General features: G+C 53.0%; 1 protein-coding gene across 1 annotated transcript; it reads left to right on the plus strand.

Moving 5' to 3' along the window:
* Positions 1–7,749: 7,749 nt before the first annotated feature.
* On the plus strand, positions 7,750–22,224 carry LOC102925271 (keratin, type II cytoskeletal 7). The gene is made up of 9 exons (XM_006981888.4): positions 7,750–8,195; positions 9,597–9,808; positions 11,731–11,791; positions 13,843–13,938; positions 14,267–14,431; positions 15,237–15,362; positions 17,607–17,827; positions 21,500–21,534; positions 21,913–22,224. The coding sequence occupies exons 1-9, from the start codon at positions 7,887–7,889 to the stop codon at positions 22,068–22,070; spliced, it is 1,383 nt and encodes a 460-aa protein (XP_006981950.1). The 5' UTR covers positions 7,750–7,886; the 3' UTR covers positions 22,071–22,224.
* The last annotated feature ends 2,621 nt before the right edge of the window (positions 22,225–24,845 follow it).

The raw sequence follows: 24,845 nt of genomic DNA on the forward strand, positions 1-24,845 counted from the left end.
TAAGCCCCACAGGGTAGACACGGTTGAGCCCTGCTTTATAGATAAAGAAGTGGAGTGTCACGGAGGTCAGCTACAAGGTCATGTAGCTGGGATGAGACAGTCAAATCAGCCACCCTTCTGCTGGAGAGCTGTGTGGCTTCCCCTCATGGCTGAGCTCTTCTTACAGGGTGGAATGTCATGATGACTGAGACTAGAGAAAGCCCGCACATGGGATGGTCAGGTGTGGGGAGTGGAGGAAGCCCTAAGTGAATGAATCCCGAGTGATGTATGCTGTTGCCATGGGCACCACCGTGTCTAGACCCCAGTGTCTAAGACCCAAGGGAAATGGCAAAACCTCCCTCAGGTCAGACATAGGGAAGTGGCCACGTCTCCCCTTTTGGTCCAAATGTAGATATGGACAATGTGTACAGAAGATGTCCATCCTAGCTTCCTCTGCCTCCCAGATATTTCGGCCTGAAGACTGCTGCCCAACAGGGACTGCTCTTGCAGCTTAGTTTAACCCCGCCTCCTTGTTCAGCTGCATCAGTGACCCAGCCTCCCTGCATGATTGTATATAAGAAAATGCTGAGCTTCCGGGGTGCTGTGGCCTCTCCATCAGAGAGCCCAGCCCGCCCAATGCCAACTTTTCCATGTCAGTGTGTTTGTCTTTTCTTCATTCACTCAACAACCCAGTCCCATCAATCCTCGGAGCTGTGCTGGATGTGGCAGTCAGGTATAGCAAATTCCAGACACATTTGCCAGAAGCAGACCTAGGTAGACACTCTGGAGCCGGATTTGGCCTGCACCACCCCCTGTGAGCATCTGAATATGTGTCCTTGTCTGCCTCAGCTCCTGTTGCCACCATAGACCTAGGGCTCTTCCTCATGTGCTCCACCAGGTCTCTTAGGTGCATCCCTGTGGACCCTGCTCTAGTGACTTGAGTCTCTCATGTTTACCATCCCTTTAATGTGTCTGTCTCCCATGCGCCTACATGTGCATAGGTCTCACCTGTTGGAAGTATGCCTTTATTTAGGCTTGCCTCCTGCTTACGTCAACTTCTATGTCACCTTCCTTTCCTCCCCAGGGGTCCTTCCGGAGCCGGTGACGGCTCAGTGGGTAAAGGTGTTTGATCAAACCCGAGTTTGATCCCTGGAATCCACATGGTGGAAGGAGAGAACTGACTCTAAGATGCCCTCTAACACACACACACACACACACACACACACACACACACACACACACACACGATGGTAAGCGTGTTTCCTGCCTGCTCTGTACTTACAAACAAAGTCTCAAAGGGTCCTTCCAATTCCTGCTTCCTCACCCCACCGAGACCACAGCCTGACTTCCTGCCCCCACATCAGCAGTGATGGTGCTTGGTGACGACCAAGGTGCCAGGAGGAATGATGGCAGGCAGGAAGGACTTAATAGCAAGGAGGAGGTGGTCAGAGTGAGCGTGGACGGGGGAGAGAAGGGTATGGAAGTGCTAGGGAGAAGAGGGAGCGAATGAACGGAATGGAGTTCTGGAGAAGATGATAGCAACTGATGTCCCAGGGGCAGTTTGTCCCAGTCTGGAGGGAGGAGGAGGGTGAGGAGGAGGCCAGTTTGGGGAGGCAGGAAGGTGAAGGAGTTTCTCCCAGAGGGTCTTTCCGCAGTGAAGAACACAATGATTCTCTGTGGAGGTGAGGAGAGGGGTAGGACCAGGAAGGAAGCAGGCTGTCAGGTGGGAAGAGAGTGGAATAGCTGGGTTCAAGACCAGGGCCGCTGGTGTAGCTGAGGAATCCATCGGCAGTTCAAAGCCTCAGGAGGGAACAGTTCGGGTCTGGTGTCTGACCATGGGTGGAGTCATCAGAACGCAGATGGAAGTGAAAGTTGCTGGGACTGAGCAGCTCAAGGGACGAGGAGGGTGAGATGTGGTGGATCATCTGGTGGACAATGAGGGTGCCAGGGCAGGTGGGGGCCCGAGGACCTTCGTGCACAGGAGGCAGTGGTCAGGAGGTTAGGGGGTGGCTGTGGGCTGGCAGGAAGTAGTCACAGCAGAGGGAGGGAGGCCTGTACAACCTTGGAGGGTATTTTAAAGTTATACTGGGAGCCAGACTCAGAAAAACCACTGTGCGCTTTCTCTTGTGTGTGAGACCTAGAAGTACAATTGTGTATATGTGTGTGTGTACATGTACGGGTGTAAGTGTGTGTGTACATGTACGGGTGTAAGTGTGTGTGTACATGTACGGGTGTAAGTGTGTGTGTACATGTACGGGTGTAAGTGTGTGTGTTTAGAAAAGGACTCAGTCGATGCCTTCATTTGCTTTCTGCAGCTGTGACCAAACACTGACGAAAAGCAGCTTGAGGAATAAGGGTTTGCTTCAGTTTCTAGGCCACGTCCCATCTCGGAGGGAAGCCAGGACAGGAGATCACGGCAGGAACCTGAAGGCAGAGACCTGGATGCGGAGACTGAAGCAGAGGCTGTGAGGAGTGCTGCTTACTAGCTTGCCTTCCCTGGCTGGCTCAGTTTCCTTTTAAATACAACCCTGGTCCATCTTTTCAGGAATGGCACCATCCACAGCGGGCTTTGTCCTCCCACATCATTTAGGAATCAAGAAAATGCCCCATGGGCTTGTCCACGGGTCAGTTTGATAGAGGCAATTCCTTAATTGGGAGTCTCTCTTCTCAGGTGTGTCTAGTTTTGTGTCGAGCTGACAAAATGAACTATGACATAGGGTGATGGAAAACATGCTGAGGAAGGTGAGGGAATACCTGGGGGGAGAGGGAACCAGCTGAAGTCCGGGGTGACATGAGAGGGGGTAGGAGAGGGGACGAAATAAGAGCAAAGTATAACGACACACATGTGCGAAGTAACGCATTACTGTGCAGGCAAAGCTAAAGAAGTCATTAAAAATAAAGGAAAACCACACCAATTTTTCAGTGGATATGTAAAGGTTACAAACTCAAGGGAACTGGAGAAGCGGCTCAGCAGTTAAGAGCACTGGCTGCCTTTCCAGGGGACCTGGGTTCGATTCCCAGCACTCACATGCCAAGTCACATCAGCTCTAACTCCAGTCTTGGGAGATTTGACATCCTCTTCTGGCCTCCTGGGTGCTTCATGCATGTGATGCAGGCCCATACATGCAGGCAGAGCATCCATGCACACAAAAATCAACTGTATAATTAGAAATTTGAAAACTCGGTCAACATAGAAAGATGCATTCACTTCCTTGAACGGCGATCCACTGAACGAAGCAGCGACGACAGTTTGAACGGGATGCCCCCGTAAGATGACAGTTTGAACGGGATGCCCCCGTAAGTCTTACCCATCTGAATTCGTGGTCTTCAGTTGGTGGCTGTTTGGGGAGAAATAGGAGCTGTGACCTTGCTGGAGGAGGCATGTCACTGGGGACAGGCTTTGAGTTTCAAAAGACTTTCTGCTTGCAATTCAGGATGTGAGATCTCAGCGGCTGGTCCCACTTCCTGATGCCTGCTACCCCTGCCCCACTCTCAAGGACTCTAACCCTTTGGAACCATAAGCTGCAGAATAAACTCTTTCTTCTATAAGTTGCCCTTTATCACAGTGAGAAAGTGCTGACTAATACAGCAGCTAGCTCAACTCATTATTTGGGCTCCCTGTTGACAGGCACTTAGGTTTCCAAATTTCCTTGGATGTGAGACAGTACAGAAGGGACCCTGTGTACATGTGCAGTTGTTGTGAACTCCAGGAAGGGAAGAGCTCACAGCAGAACTTCTCGGCCGAGGACTGATGGGTTCATCTGGTTTTACTAACACATGTAAAAGCTGGTGACATGTTTTTTGAAAAGACTTATTTTTTTTTTTTTTTTTTTTTTTTTTTTTTTTTTTTTTTTTTTTTTTTTGGTTTTTCGAGACAGGGTTTCTCTGTGTAGCTTTTGCGCCTTTCCTGGAACTCACTTGGTAGCCCAGGCTGGCCTCGAACTCACAAAGATCCGCCTGCCTCTGCCTCCCGAGTGCTGGGATTAAAGGCGTGCGCCACCAACGCCCGGCGAAAAGACTTATTTTTTATCTTATGTGTATTTGTGAGTGCCTGTGTGTATGTGTGTTCACTGTGTGCATAGCTGGGTCCCATGGAGGCCAGAAGAGGGTGTCAGGTCCTCTGACATTGGAGTTACAGATGGCTGTGAACTTCCATGTGGATGTTAGGAACTGAATTCGGGCCCTCTGCAAGAGCACCCAGTGCCAAGACTCTTAACCATTGAGCCATTTCTCCAGCCCCTGCCGATGTCTTTTTAATTAATTCTGAGATCTTTTGCCAACTTTCCCTGAAAGAGGAAGTGACAATCAATAACCCTGGTAGCAAAGGACAAGATTTGCTGCGGCCTCCACAGCCACAGCCTGCGTGGATGCTGCTAACGTCAACTTCAGTCTTGGATGACTTGACAGTCACAAAAGGATCTCACGTCCGTTGTGCTGCAGGCTTCTGAGACAGAGTCTTGCTCTGCAGCTCAGGCTGATCCCCAGCTCACCATCCTTCATTGTCAGCTCTAGCAGTGCTGGGATCATGGGCGTGGCCATGACACCAGCCTGGCTTCCTGTTCCTATTCTTTCTCCCACTCCAATTTGAGTGGTGCCGAGCACTCTTTCATATTTGGAAGTAGTTTTCCTTCTTGCAATTATATATACTTTAGTGTGTGTGTGTGTGTGTGTGTGTGTGTGTGTGTGTGTGTGCACATGTATACACCTTCAGGTACTCACAGAGGTTGAAAGTGCTGGATCCCTTGGAGCTAGAGTTCCAGGTAGATGTGAACCACCTGCCACAGGTGCTGGGAACCTAAGTGCTCCTAACCACGGAGCCAGTCTCCCATCTCCCTAGTCTCATCGTTATTATTTGGAAGTAATCCAGTGGTTCCAATTACTGGGCTCCACATCTTAGCTTTTCTATGTACTGGCTGTGGAAGCCTGGGCAAGTGACTTACATTATTTGTGCCTTAATGTCTTCTCTTCAGATGGGGACAATAACTGGGTTTGGTGACACATGCCTGTTATCCTAGCACTTAGGAGACTGGGACAGGACCGTTGAGAATCTGAGGCCAACTTGGGCTATGTGGTGAGAGCCTGTCACCAACAGACCAAATGGTTCAATAGGTTTGAAGCAGGCACATGTGTGGTAGGCATTAGGTAAGCAGCAGCCCACACCCTCCGCATCTGTCCCTCTCTTGGATGGTGGTTCACAGTCAGGAAAGTAGCCTGCTGTCGGTCACACTGTTCTTAGCCTTTGTCACTTGGTTCCTCTGTAAGTGTTACGTCTGTGCATTGGTGTGGAGTGTGTGTGTGTGTGTGTGTGTGTGTGTGTGTGTGTGTGTGTGTATCAAAGATTGAGAGTAGGACCACATGCATGCTGGTCAAGCATTCTGCTACAGAGCCATCTCGCCCAGTAGTCCACACAGAATGTTAAGTGGCTTTTTAGTGTGGTTAGAAGCATTCACATTCTAAAATAATGAAAAAAAGGATTTTTTCCCCCTTAAGAATCAGAAGATGTGGGGCTGGAACTATGGCTAAGTTAAGAGCACTAGCTGCTCTTCCAGAGGTCCTGAGTTCAATTCCCAGCAACTACATGGCGGCTCACAAACACCTATAAAAGGATCTGATGCCTTCTTCTGGCATGTAGGGATACATGCAGAACACTCACACATAAAACATTTTTAAAGAATCATAAAAAAAAAGAATCAGATGTGTTTTTACATTGCTGGGCTATGAGTAATAGTTACGAATGTTTCCCCTCCTGTGGGAGGAGCCACAGCGTCCATGGGCCAGGATGTCAGGGGCCAGGTGTCCAGGTCAGGAATTGTAGACAGAGGTAGGGCTAAGAACCTGGGTCTCCTGCTGTTGATGGCTAGGTTCCAAAGGGTGCTTAGTAAAGCAGCCGAGAGAGTCAGAGGACAAGTAGAGTCTACACTTGGCTTAAAGTGAGTGAGTGTGAGTGTGTGTGTGTGTGTGTGTGTGTGTGTGTGTGTGTGTGTGTGTGTGTCTGCTCTCTGTCTCTGTCTCTCTCTGTGTATATAAGTAGCAGAATGCTATCACTGAGTTGGGCAGAAGACAGTGAAGGAAAGAGTTTGTGGGGCTAAGACAGGATCTAGGAAGGTGGTCTCTGTGAGGGCCAGCAGGAGCATGTGGGGCGTGTGCGTGCGTGCGTGTGTGTGTGTGTGTGTGTGTGTGTGTGTGTGTGTCTGGGTTCAGATGAACACTAGACTGTGAGCTCTCTTGGGGCAAGCATTTGATGGGAGGCTTCCAGGGCTGTGAAACGAGAGTGGGGGAGGGGGAGCGAGAGGGGCAGGGAGAATGCTGCTTTCACCTGGCACAGAGTGGCCTCTCAGGTTGGCCTGGGAATGTGGGGTTGGGAGGAATCTAGCCAGCACTGGAACCTTTAAGAATGTTCCAGGGAGGGGCAAGAGGCCCAAGGAAGACGTGGTGCAGACTCTGGAATGAGGAAATCTCTCTCAAGTCTGTGTGCGGTGGTAAAGAGGGGCTGAGGCCTGGACTGAAGTGTCCAGGCACCTTTCTTCTTCACAGTGTGCTTCCCGGCTTTCTTTAGGCATCCGCCCTGAAGGAGCTGTGCCCTAGGGAGGGCCAGTGCCTTGTCTGGGTCATTGTACCGGCTGTGCCCTGCTAGGGTGTCTCAGCCCAGCTGGAGAAAGAGGAGCTCTTGGGGTGGGCAGGACCCAGCCTTTAGAGTTGGGGACGGAGTGGGAGGGATGGCAGGGGATGCAGTAGATGTAGAGGGGTACAGGGAGCCGACGAATTGAGGAAGCACTCTGAGGGATGGGGTCTTCTTTGCCAGCTTAGGGCTTTCTAACTGAAATGGCAAAGCAGGAAGAACATTCCCTCCCCACCCTTCTCTACCCAGGACTCCCCTGAAGACTCAGTCAGCTCCCTGGGCGGGGTGGTGGGCTAAAGGCTGACCAAGTGAGTCTGGGAAAACGGGAGTGGGGGAGCACTCAGATGTCTAAGTGTACGGCGCTGGCTGCTACAGAGTGAGGCCAGGCTGGAGCCGTTGGGTCCCTTCTCAGGTACAACCTGGTGGACCTTTAAATAGGAAAATGCGGCAGGACGGGGAGGAGTGTTTGGATGTGAACCGAAGCCGGGACACACAGATGTGCATACAAGTGTGTTCAGTTGTATATCCAGGCCAGCATGCAGACTCCACTCATGTATGCGCACATGAGTGTGTCTAGGAGTGTGAACACACAGGAGTGTACATACGGGGCATCCTAGAAACCCAGAGAGTAGTTTGAGTAGGGGGTGAGGAAGGCCCTCCAAACTTGGGTGGAGTGGGGAGGGTGTACCACTGTTAGGGAAACAGCGGTGAGGCTCATCACCGGGTCAGGTTACTCAAGAACTGAGCATCAGATCTCTCCAGCAGCAGCTGGCCTGGGGAGGGAGTGTCCTAGAAAGCCTTGGGCTTCCCCAGCCACTGGGTGAGGGGTTTCAACTTTCTCAACCGGAGCGGAAGTTTGTCCTCGACTTCCTTCTGTAGCACTTGACTTCCCTATCTGGGTAATCACTCCCCAGGCCTGTTCCAGAAAGCCTTCCCCTGCCAGCTGTAAGGTGGTCTCTTTGAGGTCCAGAGACTTCTGGGCTGCGGGTGTCGAGGGCAGTCTGAGATGGGGCTGCCCCAGGACGGCGTTCTGACATTCTGCACACATTTCTGGCCTGGACGAGAGCCTGGGCGGTGGCTGGGGGCGGCGCGAGGGCGGAAGGCGGCCTCAGAGGGCCCTGGCGGCAGAGAAAGGTGGCCGGCGGCCAGCCCCGCCCCGTCCCCACCTGTGTGTGCTCAGCCAGCGGCCCCGCACGCACGGAGGGATAAAAGGTCGCCGTCTGCCTGAGGTCAGCGAGTTCCCTGCTTCTCCTCGCCCACCCCGTCCAGCTAGCCGCGTCCAGCCGCTATGTCTATCCACTTCAGCTCTCGCTCCACCGCCTTCCCGGGCCGAGGTGCCCAGATGCGCCTGAGCTCGGGCCGCACAGGCAGCTTCGGCAGCAGCAGCCTCTATGGCCTGGGCACCTCTAGGCCGCGCGTGGCGGTGCGCTCCGCTTATGGGAGCCCGGTGGGCGCTGGCATCCGAGAGATCACTATCAATCAGAACTTGCTGGCACCGCTGAGGGTCGACATCGACCCCACCATCCAGCAGGTGCGCCAGGAGGAACGTGAGCAGATCAAGACCCTCAACAACAAATTTGCCTCCTTCATCGACAAGGTGAGGCCCATGTGACCCAGTCCCAGTCATGCCCTAGCGGTTCTTACCTGCCATGCCTGCGTCGGTCCTGCCCCAGGAGGCCAGGCCTGGGTCTCCTTCCTCCGGTGTCCTGGGTGGGCTCTTTAGAGGTAGTATCTCTCCTTACACCTTCCTTAAGTCTCCAAGCTCCTTCTCTCCTCCAGCAGCTGGCCCAGGGCCCCTCCCTTTCCTTAAGGATCCAAGGATGCCGGCTAAGATCTGCCCAGCTTCTTTGGTCGACTGGTCTGAGGTCTCTGGGGCTTTGGGTGTGAGGCTGGGAGCTCTGGAAGTCAAGGCCAGCAGTTAGTTCTTTGCTGTCTGGGTCCCTTTCCCTGCGAGGAGGTTGTGGGGAGTCAGGAATGATGTGGAATGATTGTCCTTTCCCAGCTGAGAGAACGATGTATCTGAGGTAGAGGCTGAGAATAAAGGCCTGGGGGAGGGAGGCTTCTGCCCTACCTACCTGCCTGTTCCTCTACCTTCCTTTGCTGGTTGGAGGTGAGGTCATCTCTGTCTGCCTTTGGAGATGGCCCAGTGTGGGATAGGGACTGGGTTGATGGACCATCAATAGGAACCCTTTTGAAGGTACGTTCCCTGACTGTCCATTCCTGCCATTCATGGGCTCTTAGGGATGAGAGAGGCAGACTTGGGTCTCAGAGAAGGGGCCCAGGGAGCTGAGGCCTGTAGTCCTGCCTGGGCCTCTGGCTAGGACCCACTCCCCTGCCTCAGTGTCTCCCTTCCAATCCTCCTGCCTGTGCTATTTTGCCCTGGAAATCCTCAGCGGAAGTCCATCCGTCCGTCCGTCCATGGTCCCCCCCCCCCCCAGTCCCCCTGGCTGCCCTAGACCTGGGTTCTTGCCTTGATGTGGGGCCGGACTGTCCTAACAGAGTTCCTGGTTCTCCAGGCTGCTGGTTTCCAGGCATCTCCTCTTGCCTCCCACCTCAGGCTGAGTGTTCCTATTGGTCCAGGGATGGGTGCCAGCGCTTCTTTTCATTGGTTTGATCCTAACATGCTGCCCTGAGGCCTGGCTGGAGGGAAGGGGAAGGAGATAGGATGCTGAGGAAGAAAGAGAAGTTCCAGCCTGGAAGGAGGGGCAGTCCAGTCAACCACCCAATACCCCCTCACCTCCAGTTTCAGAGAAGAAAGGACTAGAGGGCAGAGGTGGAGAATACCATTGAAACAAAATTGGCTAGAAATCCTGATACACCACCGAACTGAGACCACCCACTCCACACCTCACACTTGAAATAGGGTTCTGGGGGGGGGACTGAGCATGGGGGACCGACTGGTGGGTATGTGGGCTCTGCTGGGTGACTCCAGACTATTCAACACCTGTGGTGGTGTGGTCTGGCTCCTCAGGCGCCTCTTCTTCCAACACCCCTCCAGGTGCGCTTCCTGGAGCAGCAGAACAAGATGCTGGAGACCAAGTGGGCCCTGCTGCAGGAGCAGAAGTCAGCCAAGAGCAGCCAGCTTCCCCGGATCTTTGAGACCCAGATTGCGGGGCTGAGGCAGCAGCTTGAGGCGCTGCAGCTGGATGGGGGCCGCCTGGAGGCGGAACTGCGAGGCGTGCAGGATGTGGTGGAAGAGTTCAAGAATAAGTAATGTCCCTGGTGCCCCTTGGAGGACCCCAGCCCGGGGACAGTGTGCCTGTCACGCATGAGCATTCTGCAGGTGTCTCTGGTTCAGGGGTCAGAGTGCTTAGCTGCCCAGCACTGGAACTGCCTGAGCCATGGCCTTGGCTGACACACAGTCCCTGCCTCACCTCTCCCCGCATCCCCCCAGGGGATGTTGCTGGGGCATTCTGGTCATGGCTTAGTCAGGAGAAATAGCACAGTCTACCCTGACAGCCCTGGTTCCTTTTGGGTTCCTAAGTCCCAAGGCCCCAGGCGCCATAGAAAGAAGATACCCCATGAATGAGTGCTTCAGAACTTGAAGTACCCTTAGATTATTCTAGAACAGGTGTTTTTTTTTTTTTTTTTTTTTTTTTCCTGTGCAGATGAAGAATTGGAAACCAGATAGTCCATGGGACTTAGTCGAGATTTCATAGCAGGTCACGGGAAACTTGGCCTTGAATTTGGGTCCCTAACTCCCAGATGTGAGAAGGGAAGAAATAGATGGCAATGATGGTTTTGAATGGTAGGCAGGGCTCAGGGTAGATGGGGAGAGCCGCCAGAGACAGGAAGCCTGGGGCTTGTGGGCAGGCCTTTGAAGGCCCCTGTGGCTCTTTTTTCCCCCCACTGATCAGAAAGCAATGCCTAAAGGCTTGAGCCGGGCGCACCCTGGACCCCTGCCACCGGGCACTGGAGGCAGCCAGTGTGCTCTGTGGTTGTGTGACTAAGCAGAGCCAGGCATACCGGCTCTGACTGGAGAAGAACAAACAGGCCCTCCGGGGAGTGTCTCCCACCAGCTGCTTCCCTTGGGCGAAAGTCAACAGATGCATCTCATAGCAGGTGGAACCAGATAGGTGCAGGGCAAGGGGGTTCTGGGTAGCCAGCCAGTTCCTGTTGTCAGGAATTCAGCCGGCCACATCTCCCCTCGCCAGCTCCCCTCAGAGCACCTGGCTTCTGTGGAGCCAGGCTGAGCGCTAGGCAGAGGGTGAATGAGAAGCTGGCCGCGGGCCCAGGGAAGGGCAGGGGTGCTCCGAGAGCCCCAGCAGCCCAGCAGCCCAGCAGCCCAGCACCAAGGCAGGGCATCAGAGAGCCCTGCAGATCTGCAGCTTCTATGGGACTGAGGTGCCATTCTGGATGCATGCACGAGCCCGGGCTCCTGGCTGGCACGCTGCTTTATACCCAAGCTCCTGCCTCTCTTGGCAACTCCTGTGTGCTGCTGAGCCCTCATTTCTTCACCCCCAATTCCCCACTTTTTTTGATCCCCATATATACTCTGGAACAAGCTAATGCACTCTTCCTCATCGCCCTGCTGGCAGAGGTCCTCCCAAAGCCAGGTGCCGGTTTCTTGAGAGGAGGAGGGATCTGGGGGAAAAGATGCAGGCTATACCACCCAGCTTGGTCACTCTGTCCTGATTCTACAAGTGTTCCCCATTTGAACTTCCTCTTTGCACCTCAGGGGTGGGCCTAGCTAGCAGTCAGAGACATGAGCCAGGTAGTCAGCTGCCAGGGGTTAAGCCAGGGCTTTGTCCCTTTGCAGTGCAGTGACCCGGACAGGTGACCCGCCTCTGTGTTTTCAGCTCTGACAATTACAGTTCTATGTTGTAGGGAGTGAGTTATCCCGCAGGAAGTGCATGCCAATGCAGGCCGCATATAACAGCCGCTAAGCATGGCCATGCTTGCTCGCTCCACCGGTAGGTACAGCCTTTGGCTTCTAATTCACAGACATCTCCCAAGCCCCTTCCCTCCGCACTGAGACACGAAGCCTTGGGATGATCTGCATGAAAGCGAGAGGAATCAGGGTTTGTAGCTGTGCCACCTGCTCCCTCAGGCACGTCACTGAGGCGAGCGTCCTGTGTGACTGTTGGGAGACAAAGCTGGGCAGTCACCATGCCCCTCCCCCTCCCGTGCAGGTATGAAGAGGAAATCAACCGGCGCACGGCTGCTGAGAATGAGTTTGTGTTGCTGAAGAAGGTGAGGGGTGGAGGCGCTGGAGGGTTGTTTCGCACACAGGGTGAGACCAGCTGGGGACCTTATACCCCAGGGCTGGGTCTGTGGTCAAGGCCTGCCTTGGACAAAACAGAAGGGAATGATGAGCTGGGGGAGTCTCAAAGCCACACATGCCCTGCGTTCATGTATGCTTGTATGTGCCTCTCTCTCTTCCTCTCACTCTGTGTGTGTGTGCACATGTGTGCGTGCACGTGTGTGCCTCTTTCTCCTCCCTCTCTGTGTACCTCTGTGTGTGCCCCTCTCTCTCCCTCTTGCTCTATGTTGTGTGTGTGTGTGTGTGTGTGTGTGTGCGTGTGTGTGCGTGTGCATGTGCGTGTGCCTCTCTCTTCCCACCTCTCTGTGTGTCTCTGTGTATGTGAGCCTCTCTTTCTCCCTCTTACTCTGTGTGTGTGTGTGTGTGTGCGCGCGCGCGCACACGCATACACGCACCTGTGCATATGCACATCTCTGGGGAATGAAGAGAGTTTTTTTCCAGACCTTTAGGATTAGAACTAAGACTGGAAGACAGAAGTTTGAGAGAAAGGTCTTAGGCTCATATAAGGGAGTGTCTCCTAGGGGTTAGAACATTTTACCCCAGACCCCATGGCTCCTGGGTGGCCTCAGATGTTTGCAGAATGAACAATGAACTGTCTTGAGTCAGGATGAGCTCTCTGTCCCTGAAGATGTGCAAGTGGCCTTTGGGAAGCATAGGCGTGTGTTAGAGGGATCTGTGCTTCCTGCCTTTTAGAATTCCGAGTCCAAACCCTCTCACCAAGGAGCTCTGTATCCCAGACCCTGCTGTAGGCATACAGCCTGGCCACAGAGGGGGCCCTTGAAGACTCACAACCCAGAAAGTGTAGGTAGGAGCGTGCGAGGGCTGGTCTTCATCATCAGCTTGGCTGGGCTTGAAATCACTTAGGAATTGGATGTGGTAGGACACACCTTGACTTCTAGTGCTTGGCGGGCTGAGGCAGAGGATTGCGGGCTTGAGGTGTGGACTACACAGTGTATCCCAGGCCAGCCAGGGCTACACAGTAAGAACCTGATTTTTAATTAGTATTACTGTTAATCACTTGTAACATTGGTGAGGAGCACTTCTGGGTGTCTCCAGAGTGGGTTAACTGAGGGAGGAGGCTAGGGCCCTGGACAGAATAAAAGGGAAGGAGAGAGAGAGAGAGAGAGAGAGAGAGAGAGATTATAGATAAACAGATGATAAACAATAGATATAGATAGATAGACAGATAGATTACAAATAGATTATAGATAAATAGATGATATATGATAGATTATAAATAGATTGATAGACAGATAGATTATAAATAGATAGATAGATAGATAGATAGATAGATAGATAGATAGATAGATAGAGCCAGAGTCAAATGAGCATCAGAATTTCCTCCCTCTGCTTCTGGTCAGCTATGATGTGACCTGCCATGTCTTTCAGGCTTTCTCTGCTGTGGTGGGCTGAGGCTTCTGAAGCCCAGAGCCCGAACAGACTCTTACATTGTTTCTGTTGACATTTTGGTCACAGTGATGTAAAAGTGCTGACAGAAGCCTGGCTGCCACCTGGGCTGTGACCTGGGTTCACCAAGTCACCCAGTGATTCCAGAGAAGCAGGCCAGTCGAAGCTGCTCATCTTTAGGAGGGGGGAGGGGAGGCTGAATGATTGATGCTCTATTCTTACACGGACTGAGAAGTTGAGGCTTTCAATGTGGAAGTGACTTGTTCTAGGTCACACAGCCAGTTGTGGCTGAACCAGGATTGTGTCCACACCATGAAGCCATTGGGACCTGGTCACACGTTTGGTTTGGGGCTCAGCTTCTCTGGGCTGAAGGTGTTGGGGAGGCAATGGTGGTTGTGGGGATGCATGTCACCAGTTCAGCATGCAGCCTGGAGGGCCAGGGAGGAAGTGTCTGGGGAGGCAGGGAGAGGGGTTTTGTCCTGAAAAACTGGGCAGGATTGGCTGACTTGCTCTCATCTCTACCGTCCCCTGTCTTGAGGACATGGTATCACTCTATCCTGTCTCTCAACCCCAGGACGTGGATGCCGCCTACATGAACAAGGTGGAGTTGGAGGCCAAGGTGGATAGTCTGAATGATGAGATCAGCTTCCTTAAGACCCTTAATGAGACGGTGAGTTCCAGGGTGGGTGGTGTGTCATCTTCTAGCCTTAGGAAGGAGATCTGCTAATCGTCATCTGGCAGAGGGTGGGCCAAGGCTAGGTCCTCTGAGGGGACCTCACAGGAGGAGTCATCATGTGCCCCACATTGCCTGCTTTTGCTATCTGCCCAGGGTGGGCAGAACTATTCACATGTGCTGGGTCTGAGTCCCTCACTACCTGGCCATTCTGCCCACTCCAGGGTCTGCTTTTTCTTTTCCTTGGGTGGGTTCCAGTGCGGTGTGGGAACAGGGATGGGTCATGTCCCAGACACGCAGCCCAGTGTCCCGTTTGGTCCCTCAGGAGTTAGCAGAGCTGCAGTCTCAGATCTCAGACACATCTGTGGTGCTGTCCATGGACAACAGCCGCTCCCTCGACTTGGACGGCATCATCGCCGAGGTCAAGGCCCAGTATGACGAGATGGCTAACCATAGCCGGGCTGAGGCTGAAGCCTGGTACCAGACCAAGGTGAGTGGCCATTGGGGGGCATCTTTCCTCTTTCTGCTAGGCTCTGGGTGGCAGCCCCCTTTCTCCTCACCTTGTCTCCAGCCTTTGGGACCTGTCAGGCACCAGTGATTAAGGCCGTGGTACGCTCTGGGGTTCAGGACAAAGGAGGTGCCAAGGCTGGTTCCCTGCCCTAGGGTTGAGCCCAGGCTGGTGGGGCGGAGACAGAGGAATGAGACGCGTATTGATAACAGTTCCGTTTCATAGTGCTGATCAGACAGGGCACACTTGCACGGGACTAGGCAGTGTCTTAAGTGTTCTGTCACTTTTACAAGTTCAAGCCACAGAACAGCCCTTTTTGTGTGCACCGCTATGATTGCCATTGAGGCCCAGAGAGGCCAAGTGAATTTTCCAGCTCTGCACAGCTAGTAGGTGAAAGAGCGGGGACTAGATCCTAAAGTCCAGTGTTCCAGGAATGGGAGGCTTGATTGTTCCTATAGAGTCAAAACAGCTGAGAGCAATCTGCTAAAGACATGGGCGGGACATCGGCTAAGCCAGTGTCATGAAGGAAGCCAGAAGCCAGGTCTGAAGGGTGCACAGGGTATGGAGCCCAGCAGCATGCATGGACAGAAGTACAGGCTTGGAGGCGTGCTCTCAGATCCTGGCTGGGAGGGGACAGAGACTGCCCTGTAGTCTGACCTTTTGGGGTTGCAGTTGTGGGGGGTTGGGTGGTAGTGGTGGCTGGGAGGGGCTTTCTGCGGATGGGGAGCAGGCCCAGTGTCTGGCAGTGACGGTCCACCTTGCCATAATTGTGTTCACGGCCTTTCAGTTTGAGACCCTCCAGGCCCAGGCTGGGAAACATGGAGATGACCTCCGCAACACCCGGAATGAGATTGCGGAGATGAACCGTACCATCCAGAGGCTGCAGGCTGAGATTGACACCGTGAAGAACCAGGTGGGGCCCCGCCTTCCTGTTGCCCTCATCCCTGCCTTTTGGGAGTGAGAGGCAGCTAGCCAGGTCAAGGTCAGGGTGAGTCTGGGAGGCCTGGGCCCAGGTGGGTGCAGCTCACATCTAGGCCACTAGTGAGACCTCCAGGGTGGAATGCTTTTGGCCAGGGTCTGGCTTGGGTTGAAAGTAGGAGTCATGGCTGGGCATGGAGCCCATGGAAGGGAACTCAGGTTACCTACCAAAGAGGAACCACCTGACACTGAGCACCCTGCTTGCCCCTAGCTCGGGGCTCACAGCACATGGCTCAGAAACCCTTCTATGTCCTGCCCCTGTCTTCACTCTGGACAACACCCCTTTCTCCTCTTACTCAGGCCATGCTAGCCTGCTTCCGGAGTCTCGCCTTTACTAAGTATTCATGCTCCAAGGCCTCTCAGTCCCCCTGGACTGTGATTCTCCCAGCTCTGTCTATGGCTTTTGCTTTATCATGCGTGGGATTCGGGACCAGAGTCCTCTCGTGGGGGTTGGGTAGCCACCACACCAGCAGCCCATCTGAAGTTCTTTGAAGCACCTTCTACTGTCTCGAGTGTTCGAGGTTATTATTTAATTATTGACTGTCTTCACCCCACTGGAATTGCATGCTCCTTGAGAGTGGAAGCCATCTGTCTGGCTCATTGGTCTCTAGAGGCAGCAGACTGGCCCTGCCTGGCCCAGGGGACATTAATGCGAGAGGACTCCACTGAGTGGTGCCCATGGAGCAGAAAGGCAGAGACTTCAGCTGAGGGAAGAAGACCCTAGGATGGAGAGGGGTCCTTGAGAAGGGCAGGGAAGCCCTGGGCTGGAGTGTGGGGGATGGGAGAGTGAGAGCTCTTGTTAGTGGCTGTGTCAGCCAGCTGTCTACCCATGTGGTAAAATGCCAGAGAGAACCAACTTAGAGGAGAGAAGAGTTATTTGGTCTCATGGTTTTAGTCCCTGGTCATGGAGCATAATCACTTTGAGGGGATGGCTGTGCAGAACACCATGGTGTGTGGGGGCGCATGGTAGTGCAAAATTCCTCATCTTACCTCAGCCAAAATGCAGAGAAGATGGACCAAGCTTCCTCATTCCCCTTCATGGACATATCCCCAGTGACCTCAGTTCCTTCCACTCTCTCTGCCCCCCCCCAATGGTTCTACCCCCTCCTAATAAATGCCATCAGCTGGGGACCAAAGCATCAACATAGGGGCTTTGAGGCACATTCAAGACCCAAACTGTGACCGTGGGGGAAGTGCCCAAGGCTGGGGAAGCCCTAGCGCCAACAGTAAGTGGTAGCGACTCATGGCAGATGCCAGTCCATGGGACTGTGTCACCCTGCTCCAACCACATGATATGGTATTGGATTCAAGCTTCTATTTGGACTGCTCACACCTGGTTCCTGCTTTATCTTATTTTTGAGAAAATATCTTTGAATTAAAATGTAATCACATCACCTCCCCCTTGCCTTTCCTCTCTCCAACCTCTCCCACGGCCCCTGTTCACTCCCTCGCCAATGGCTGGTTTCTGTTTTAAAGGTACCCAGTTCTTGTCCTCTGCTGGTATTTGTTGCCCAACTGGGATCCCATGCCTTGGTGCTCTGGCTAGGGGTGAGCAGGTGCTAGGATTTGCAAGTTAGAGTAACATTGATGGAGCACCTGGTGCATGCTAGGTATCATGTTAAGACTTTGTGTGTCTCTTTTAAAAAGACGTTAAAATTTTTAATTAAAAAATTTGGCTTAGATGTATTTGTTTTATTTTATGTGTAGGAGTGTTTGGCTTGCATGTCTATCTGTGTACCATGTGCATCCTGGGACTGGCCTTATGAACAGTTTTGAATTGCCATGTGGGTGCTGGGAATTGAACCTGGGTCCTCTGCAAGAACAAGTGCTCTTAACCACTAAGCCATCTCTCTAGCCTGACTTTATGTGTCTCATCTCCCCTTACCCTAACAGTCTCCCTATGAAATAGATGCTGTGATTGTTACTCTTTTAGGAAGAGGAGACTTGGGCTTGAAGGGGTTAATCCCCCCAAGGCTACACTGCTACAAAGTGGCGGAGCCAGCATCAGACACTAGGCATGGGACCCCCACATCCTTGTGTCTAACCTTCAGGACTCGCTGGTGTTTGGGGCAGTAGGCAGGGCTGGTGAAGCCACCTTAAGCAAGGTGGAGCAGCATGGGTTGGTAGGAAGATAGTGGCCAGCTGTCCCCTCCATTCATGGTTTCATGACCTTCTGCAGCGTGCCAAGTTGGAGGCCAGCATTGCTGAGGCTGAGGAGCGTGGGGAGCTAGCTCTCAAGGATGCTCACGCCAAGCAGGAGGAGCTGGAGGCCGCCCTGCAGCAGGCCAAACAGGATATGGCGCGGCAGCTGCGAGAGTACCAGGAGCTCATGAACGTCAAGCTGGCACTGGACATCGAGATCGCCACCTACCGCAAGCTGCTGGAGGGCGAGGAGAGCCGGTGAGAGATGCAGGCTGGGCAGGAGGTCCGGGCGATCAGTGAGGTCTGGCCTTGTTCTTAATACGCCCACATGCATCTCCTAGGTGCTCTCCTTTGCAGGGCCTCGGTAGAAGAGACAGGGTGCACAAAGCTCATGATTGCTGCTTAGCTCTGTAGAAAACATCCTTCTAGATGGAAAGGCCATGTGGCAAGTTCCTTCCTAAGTAGGGCCATTAGCGGGGCTTTCTTGGTATGGTGCGTGAGTCTAGTGTATGCACACATGTGTGCACAAGTTCCCACATCCGAGGTGATGCTTGGAGGCCAGAGGAGGATACCAGCGTCCTGCTCTGTGTTTGCCTTATTTTGAGACAGGGTCTCTTCTTGAACCTGGAGCTAGGCTGGTGGCTAGACAGCTCTAGTGATCATCCCATCTCCCACTGGCTCCCCTATAGCACTAGGGTTACAGGCATGTGTGAGGCCATACCTGGCTTTGTCTGTGGGTTCTGGGGATTCAAACGCAGGTCTCCATGATTGCTCAACAAGTGCTCTCACTCACTGAGCCACCCCACCCCCAGCTCCTAGCAGGGCTCTCTTCCTGATCCTCAGCATGTTTCCAGGGAGGCAGGCCAGGAGCATTGCCCCCAGGGTCTACAGAGGGACAAGCGGTGGTTCAATTCACTGAGGGACAGGCTAGTGTGCGGCTGAGGCCTGCTGATTGCTGGCCTATGAACGAGCGGCTAGGCCACTTCTCATGGCTAACTGGGCTAACCATGTGGCCCTCAGTGTGCTAGGAGGATTTCCTCTGTCCCTAGAGCTATGTGTGTAGTCACCTGCAATGGCTGGGAAGCTGGCAGGGGCTGGGCTGGCTTCCCCCAGGACAGAGCACATCCGTCTGAGGTTGGCCTTGTTCTTAGTGGCTGCAGGGCCCGATTCCCTGTGAACGTACAGAGCTGTGCCCTGGGCAAGGTTAAGTTTTGGAGAGGTGAGAAGCAACCATGTTGGCAAACGCACGGGAGTAGACTTACTTGTTAGTCTCCATTTGTTAGAACCCAGCAGAGTCAGGTAGTATTTAAGCCATGTTTCTGCCCTCAGGGAGGAAGTGCATTCACTGTGGAGATAAACACCTGCGAAGGGAGAGCTCAGAGACCAGGAACATTTATTTATTTATTTTTAAACATTTATTTACTTGCACTTAAAAATTATTTTAAAAAACATTTATTTAGTGTGTGTGTGTGTGTGTGTGTGTGTGTGTGTGTGTGTGTGTGTGTATGTGTGTAGGTGAGGATGAATGGAGTGGACAGGAAGGTAGTGGTGTGTTGGGGCAGGAAGCCTGTGTGGTAGGAAGAGGGGGGAGAAATGTGGTTGAGAATGTAGGCCAGAGGTAGAAGAGGGTCTGTGTAAGCTCTTTAGTATTATTTATTACTCCATTTATAAATGATTTATATTTTAATTATTTATCTGCTTGGCTTCCTTGTGAGAAGAGGAACTAAATATCAGAGGCCTCTGGAAGACAGGTTGTCCTACAGGCATGTCACACAGGATGTCACACAGGCTGTCACACAGGATGTCCTACAGACATGTCACACAGGATGTCCTACAGACATGTCACACAGGCTGTCACACAGGCTGTCACACAGACTGTCACGCAGGCTGTCACACAGGATGTCACACAGACTGTCACACAGACATGTCACACAGGATGTCACACAGGCTGTCACACAGGCTGTCACACAGGCATGTCACACAGGCTGTCACACAGACTGTCCTACAGGCATGTCACACAGGATGTCACACAGGATGTCACACAGGATGTCACATAGGCATGTCACACAGGCTGTCACACAGACTGTCACACAGGATGTCACACAGACTGTCACACAGGATGTCACACAGGCTGTCACACAGACTGTCACACAGGATGTCACACAGGCATGTCACACAGGATGTCACACAGGGTGTCACACAGGATGTCACACAGGCTGTCACACAGGATGTCACACAGGATGTCACACAGGCATGTCACACAGGATGTCACACAGGGTGTCACACAGGCTGTCACACAGGATGTCACACAGGATGTCACACAGGCTGTCACACAGGATGTCACACAGGCTGTCACACAGGGTGTCACACAGGGTGTCACACAGGCTGTCACACAGGATGTCACACAGGCTGTAACACAGGCATGTCACACAGATGTCACACAGGATTTCACGCAGGCTGTCACACAGGGTGTCACACAGGGTGTCACACAGGCTGTAACACAGGCATGTCACATAGGCTGTCATACAGGCTGTCACACGGGATGTCACACAGGCTGTCACACAGGATGTCACACAGGCTGTCACATAGGCATGTCACACAGGCTGTCACATAGGCATGTCACACAGGCTGTAACACAGGCATGTCACACAGATGTCACACAGGATGTCACACAGGCTGTCACACAGGATGTCACACAGGCTGTCATACAGGCTGTCACATAGGCTGTCACACTGGCAGCTGCATCTGAGAGGCCTCTCTGCACCTTCCTAGATGCATGGGGCCCTGATTCTTCCTGTTTTAAATCCCTTAACCTCCTCAGCTCTTCTTGGGCATATCAGGAACTATGGCTGGCTCTGAAACTTTCATAATTGTTTTGAGTTTGGAGTCTTCGAGATGCAATGTTGCAAATATAGTCACTGCATAAAATAAGTCAATGCATACTTATTAGAAAGGAAGAATCAAATCAGTTGCTATAACTTGGACATCAGGTCTGTTCCCAGTGAGTCCTTTAGACAGTGCACTGGAAATTCTGACATGGAATTGCTGATTGGTGGCACCCTGCCCTTGGCTGCTCCAACTTCTAGTAATCCTTATCATTTGATCCAGCATCCTGGAAACATCCTGAAAACCTGACTCTTTTTTTTTCTCCTTCAGTTTGAGGCTTAGGCCAGTGGCTCCTCGCTGCCCCTCCCCCACCAGAGTAAGGTGTCTGTGCCGTGTCCTCCCCCCCACCCCCCCCCAAGCAAACTGAACCCTAAGGCCAAGAGCTTGGTGACGATGAGGCTATGAGTCACCAAACAAACACACCCAGCTGTCTCGGATCTGCAATTTCCACTGCAAGACCTGTTTCAGACCCACGGGCGGCCGGGCGGCTAAAGCCACCCCGCCTTCCCCCACCCTCGCAGTCCTGGCTGGAGCCGAAGTCGATCAGTCAACAGTTCATTAGTTATTTCAGCACCTATTAAGTAACTGCTAGTTCCAGACCTCATGCTAGGGGCTGGAGATGGGAGTCCACAGGCAGCAGCCCATTCTGAGACCTTCTGGTGAGGAGGGCAGGGCTGCTCACCGATAATAAGCATGGTAACCATTTCCCAAGCCCTAGGTGTTCGGGGCTTGTAGGGAAAACGCATGCAGCAATCTTCACAAAGGAACCTGTCACCTTGGTTCTGGAGGTCGGCCCAGTTTAGGGGTGGGACACGAAGGCTCTGGAACTTGGATGCAGCTCATGTAGTTGGCTGGGAGAGGGGTCTAAGTGGGCCTTCCCGCTCCTCCTCCTCCTCCTCAGTCATTTTGCAACCAGGCTAAAGACAAGCAGGGAACAAGGAGGGAGGGGCGGGGACTCTGCTGGGGTCTGGAGGCTGGAGCCTGGCAGTGCTAGGTCTGCCTTGAGGCGAGAGCCGCTTTCACAGACCTGTCCTCTTCTCCCAGGTTGTCTGGAGATGGAACGGGCCCTGTGAACATCTGTAAGTTCTCCACTACCCCCTGAACTGTGTAGACAGCTGGCTTTCTAGCATGGTAGACTGGCCCAAGGGCCCTGGCTGGTGGAGTTGGGAGCCTCCCATCCACACACAGTTCTGGCAGGTTCCATGGAACTCATATCCACCCAGCTCAGTGGCCCAGAACAAGGAGGCAGGGGTGGGGGTAGGGGGAAGCCAGGGGAAGGAAGGCTTTGAGCTCCTGTGGTGAAGACCCCCGCCACTGTCAGAAGTTAGGTTGGGGGAGGGCTGCTTGGGAGGGGAGGCGGGAGAGGAGAGGGGCAGCTGTGTCACGAAGGTGTGTTGGGGAAGGGTGGGTTCTCTGGGTAGGGGAGTGAGCACTAATCAGACCTCTTCCTCTTCCAGCTGTAGTGAATTCCACGGGGGGCAGTGGCAGCAGGCTCCTCTTCGGGGGAACCATGGGCAGCAACGCTCTGAGCTTCACAAGCAGTGGGGGACCCGGGGCGCTCAAGGCCTACAACATCAGGACCACATCTACCACCCGCAGGGGCCCCCACAACTGAGCTCGTATCACCAAGCTTGTGGGCTTGGAGAGTCCCTGTACCCCTTGGCCCCCACACAGGAGGACCCCTCCTGCATCATGTCCCTGCCCTGAGACCGGAAGATGGCTTGAAAATGCTGCTGGTTTGAATAAAGTTCCTCTCTGAGTGAGCGTCACTGGCTAGCCGGGAATGATGTGCACAGGGGACAGAGACTCGGGATTGGGGTTCTAAGGTGCTGAACCCCTACCAGGGTGCTACCTTGGCCCCTGTCCAGGCCGGGGCTGGTTCCAGCGCCTCTCCCAAGGCCATTCAAGAAGACCACAAGGAAGAGGTGGCAACAAGTGGGTGCTGAAGCCCTTTCCTACTCGGGGAGGGTCTGCTTGCACCCCATGCCCTCTGCTGCTAGCCTATGGTCTTCTTGCACACACATTCAGCTGTCCCAGGCTCTGGACTTCGACGGCCCAGCAAACTCCAAGACACCCATCCTCAGCTATTCCTGGGACCTAGGACTACGTGTTCTGATACTTACAAGGGGGCCCTTTGCAACTGAGGTTCTCTGGGAGTGACAAAGGGAGATCTAGTATAACAGGGGTCTTGGAGCCTAGGTTGTGGGTAGAGAGCCTGTGCCTAGATCCTTGGATGAAGGAATGGCTGTGTCTAGATACCTAGGGAGGGGGGAACCTCTGCGTTGGAGCCTCCAAATGTCTGGGTCTCTGCTGTGGAGGTTCACGTGTCTATGTATTGAGGGTTTTATCCCAGGACAGAGTGCATGGGAGGGGTACTGAGGAGCTGATTGAAAGTCTCCAAGAGTGTTGGTCCACAGGGCAGGGGTGGAAGCAGCATAAGGTGGTTATAAAGATCTACAAGTAAGCGTCATTGGCTAGCCAGGAGTGGGTGGGCATAGGGAACAGAGGATAGGGACCATCATCAAGGATGTGTTGACTTCTGAAGAGTCTATGTATTGGACCCCATGGGAATGGAATTTTGAACCTGGGCATGGTGTGGAGCAGGGCATGGAGGATGTAGACCACTGGTGTCTTAGCAGCTCCTAGTGGTGAGGTCCTCATCCAGGGTGTTGGTAGGGTAGAGTCTGTCCCTCGGTGCCTTTGTGGTTCTGTGTGATTGGGTTTGGGGCTACCAGCTCATCCCCTGCTCCTTGAACATTATCCTGTGCAGAGGGGGTGGTATCCAGAGACAACCCTCCTCCCTCCCTGGCTCACAGCCCCGAAACAGGAAACCTGGGCAGTGGAGCCAAGTGGAAGGAGTGGTTATTGGAGCGCACTGTGCGTGAGTGGGGCTTTATTGGGAGCGCACCGTGTGTGAGTGGGGCTTTATTGGGAGGGCAGAGCTCAAGCACAGGAGACAGAGGGGGCCCAGGCAGTGGAATTGGCCCCTGGGAAGCTGGAATACAGTCTGTCGTCACACACAGCTAAAATTGGATGAAAGGGGTAGGGTGCACAAGAGTCCCGGGGCCACTTTGTCACACAGAAGCCCAAAGTGTCCAAGCCCCCAGGGCATCCTCCCTCAGAACTGGGCCTTTATCAAGAAGGGTGAAGAAACCATTGAGACACAGTCTCCGTCATCTGCCCTGATCTCAACATCCCTATCTTCCAGAATCCTATGGAACAGCCCACTGAGCTCTCAACAATCAGTGGCTTTTCTAGTCCAAAGTTCCAAAGACCTTCTACAATCCTCCACAAAACAACTTGGTCAGGTCTGTCACAGCAATGCCCCACTGTCCTGGTACCAACTTCTGTCCAAGTCAGGGTCACCATTGCTGTGACAAAACACCATGGCCAAAGCAATTTGGGGAGCAAAGGGTTTGTTTGGCTTATGCTTCCACATCACAGTCCACCATTGAAGGAAGTCAGGACAGGAACCTGGAGGCAGGAGCTGATGCAGAGCCCATGGAGGATGCTGCTTACTGGCTTGCTCCCCATGACTTGCTCAGCCTGCTCTCTTATAGAACGCAGGACCACCAGACAAGGGATGGCCCCACCCACAATGTGTTAGGCTCTCACCCACCAATCACTAATCAAGAAAATGCCCTCTAGGCTTGCCTACATCACAGCCTTATGAGGCATTGTATCAGTGGAGGCTCCCTCCTTTTAGATGACTTTATCTTGTGTCAAGTGGACATAAAACTAGCCAGCACACCCTGTCTCAAAAGACAATGTGGAGAGTATACAAGGAAGACACTTGTCTTTGACCTCTGTTCATTAAACACACACACTACATGCATGTACACATGTGCACACACGTGTACACACACAAACATGCAAACATATATACTACACATACATATTCATGTGCACACACACATATACTTTTTTTCTAATAAAAAGTCTATAAAGGAACTTGGGTGGCTCCTGTTGCCTTGCTGAGGGAACACAGCTCTTGTTTGAAGAAGGCTACATGAGCCCCAGAGTCCTGTGGTCCCAAGAGTTGATGCTGTGTCTTTGCTGCACACAAACATGGGAACATTAAAGGGCTTACTCATGTCCTCAAAACTCTGACCTTTTCACTAGTCAGTGTGTGGTGTCACAGTTCGGGGTCTAAGATTATGTACCTCAGGTTTGTTTAGCCTGTATCCTTGTTGAGATCAAGTTATTTTCTCCAGCATGGACTCACTTCAGCTTCCCAGGAGCACAGGATGTGGCAGAGCTGGAAAGGCTACCCTGCTATCTCAAGCCCTGCTGGGGCCCAGAACACAGAGGCTGCTTCTTGCCAAAGACGTCACCAAGACCTGGCAGTCGTCCGCCCCATTGCCATCGCCTGACATTTTAGCCTCTGAAA

This window comes from Peromyscus maniculatus, chromosome 20 (genome assembly GCF_049852395.1).
Source record: "Peromyscus maniculatus bairdii isolate BWxNUB_F1_BW_parent chromosome 20, HU_Pman_BW_mat_3.1, whole genome shotgun sequence".
Taxonomy (NCBI): Eukaryota; Metazoa; Chordata; class Mammalia; order Rodentia; family Cricetidae; genus Peromyscus; species Peromyscus maniculatus.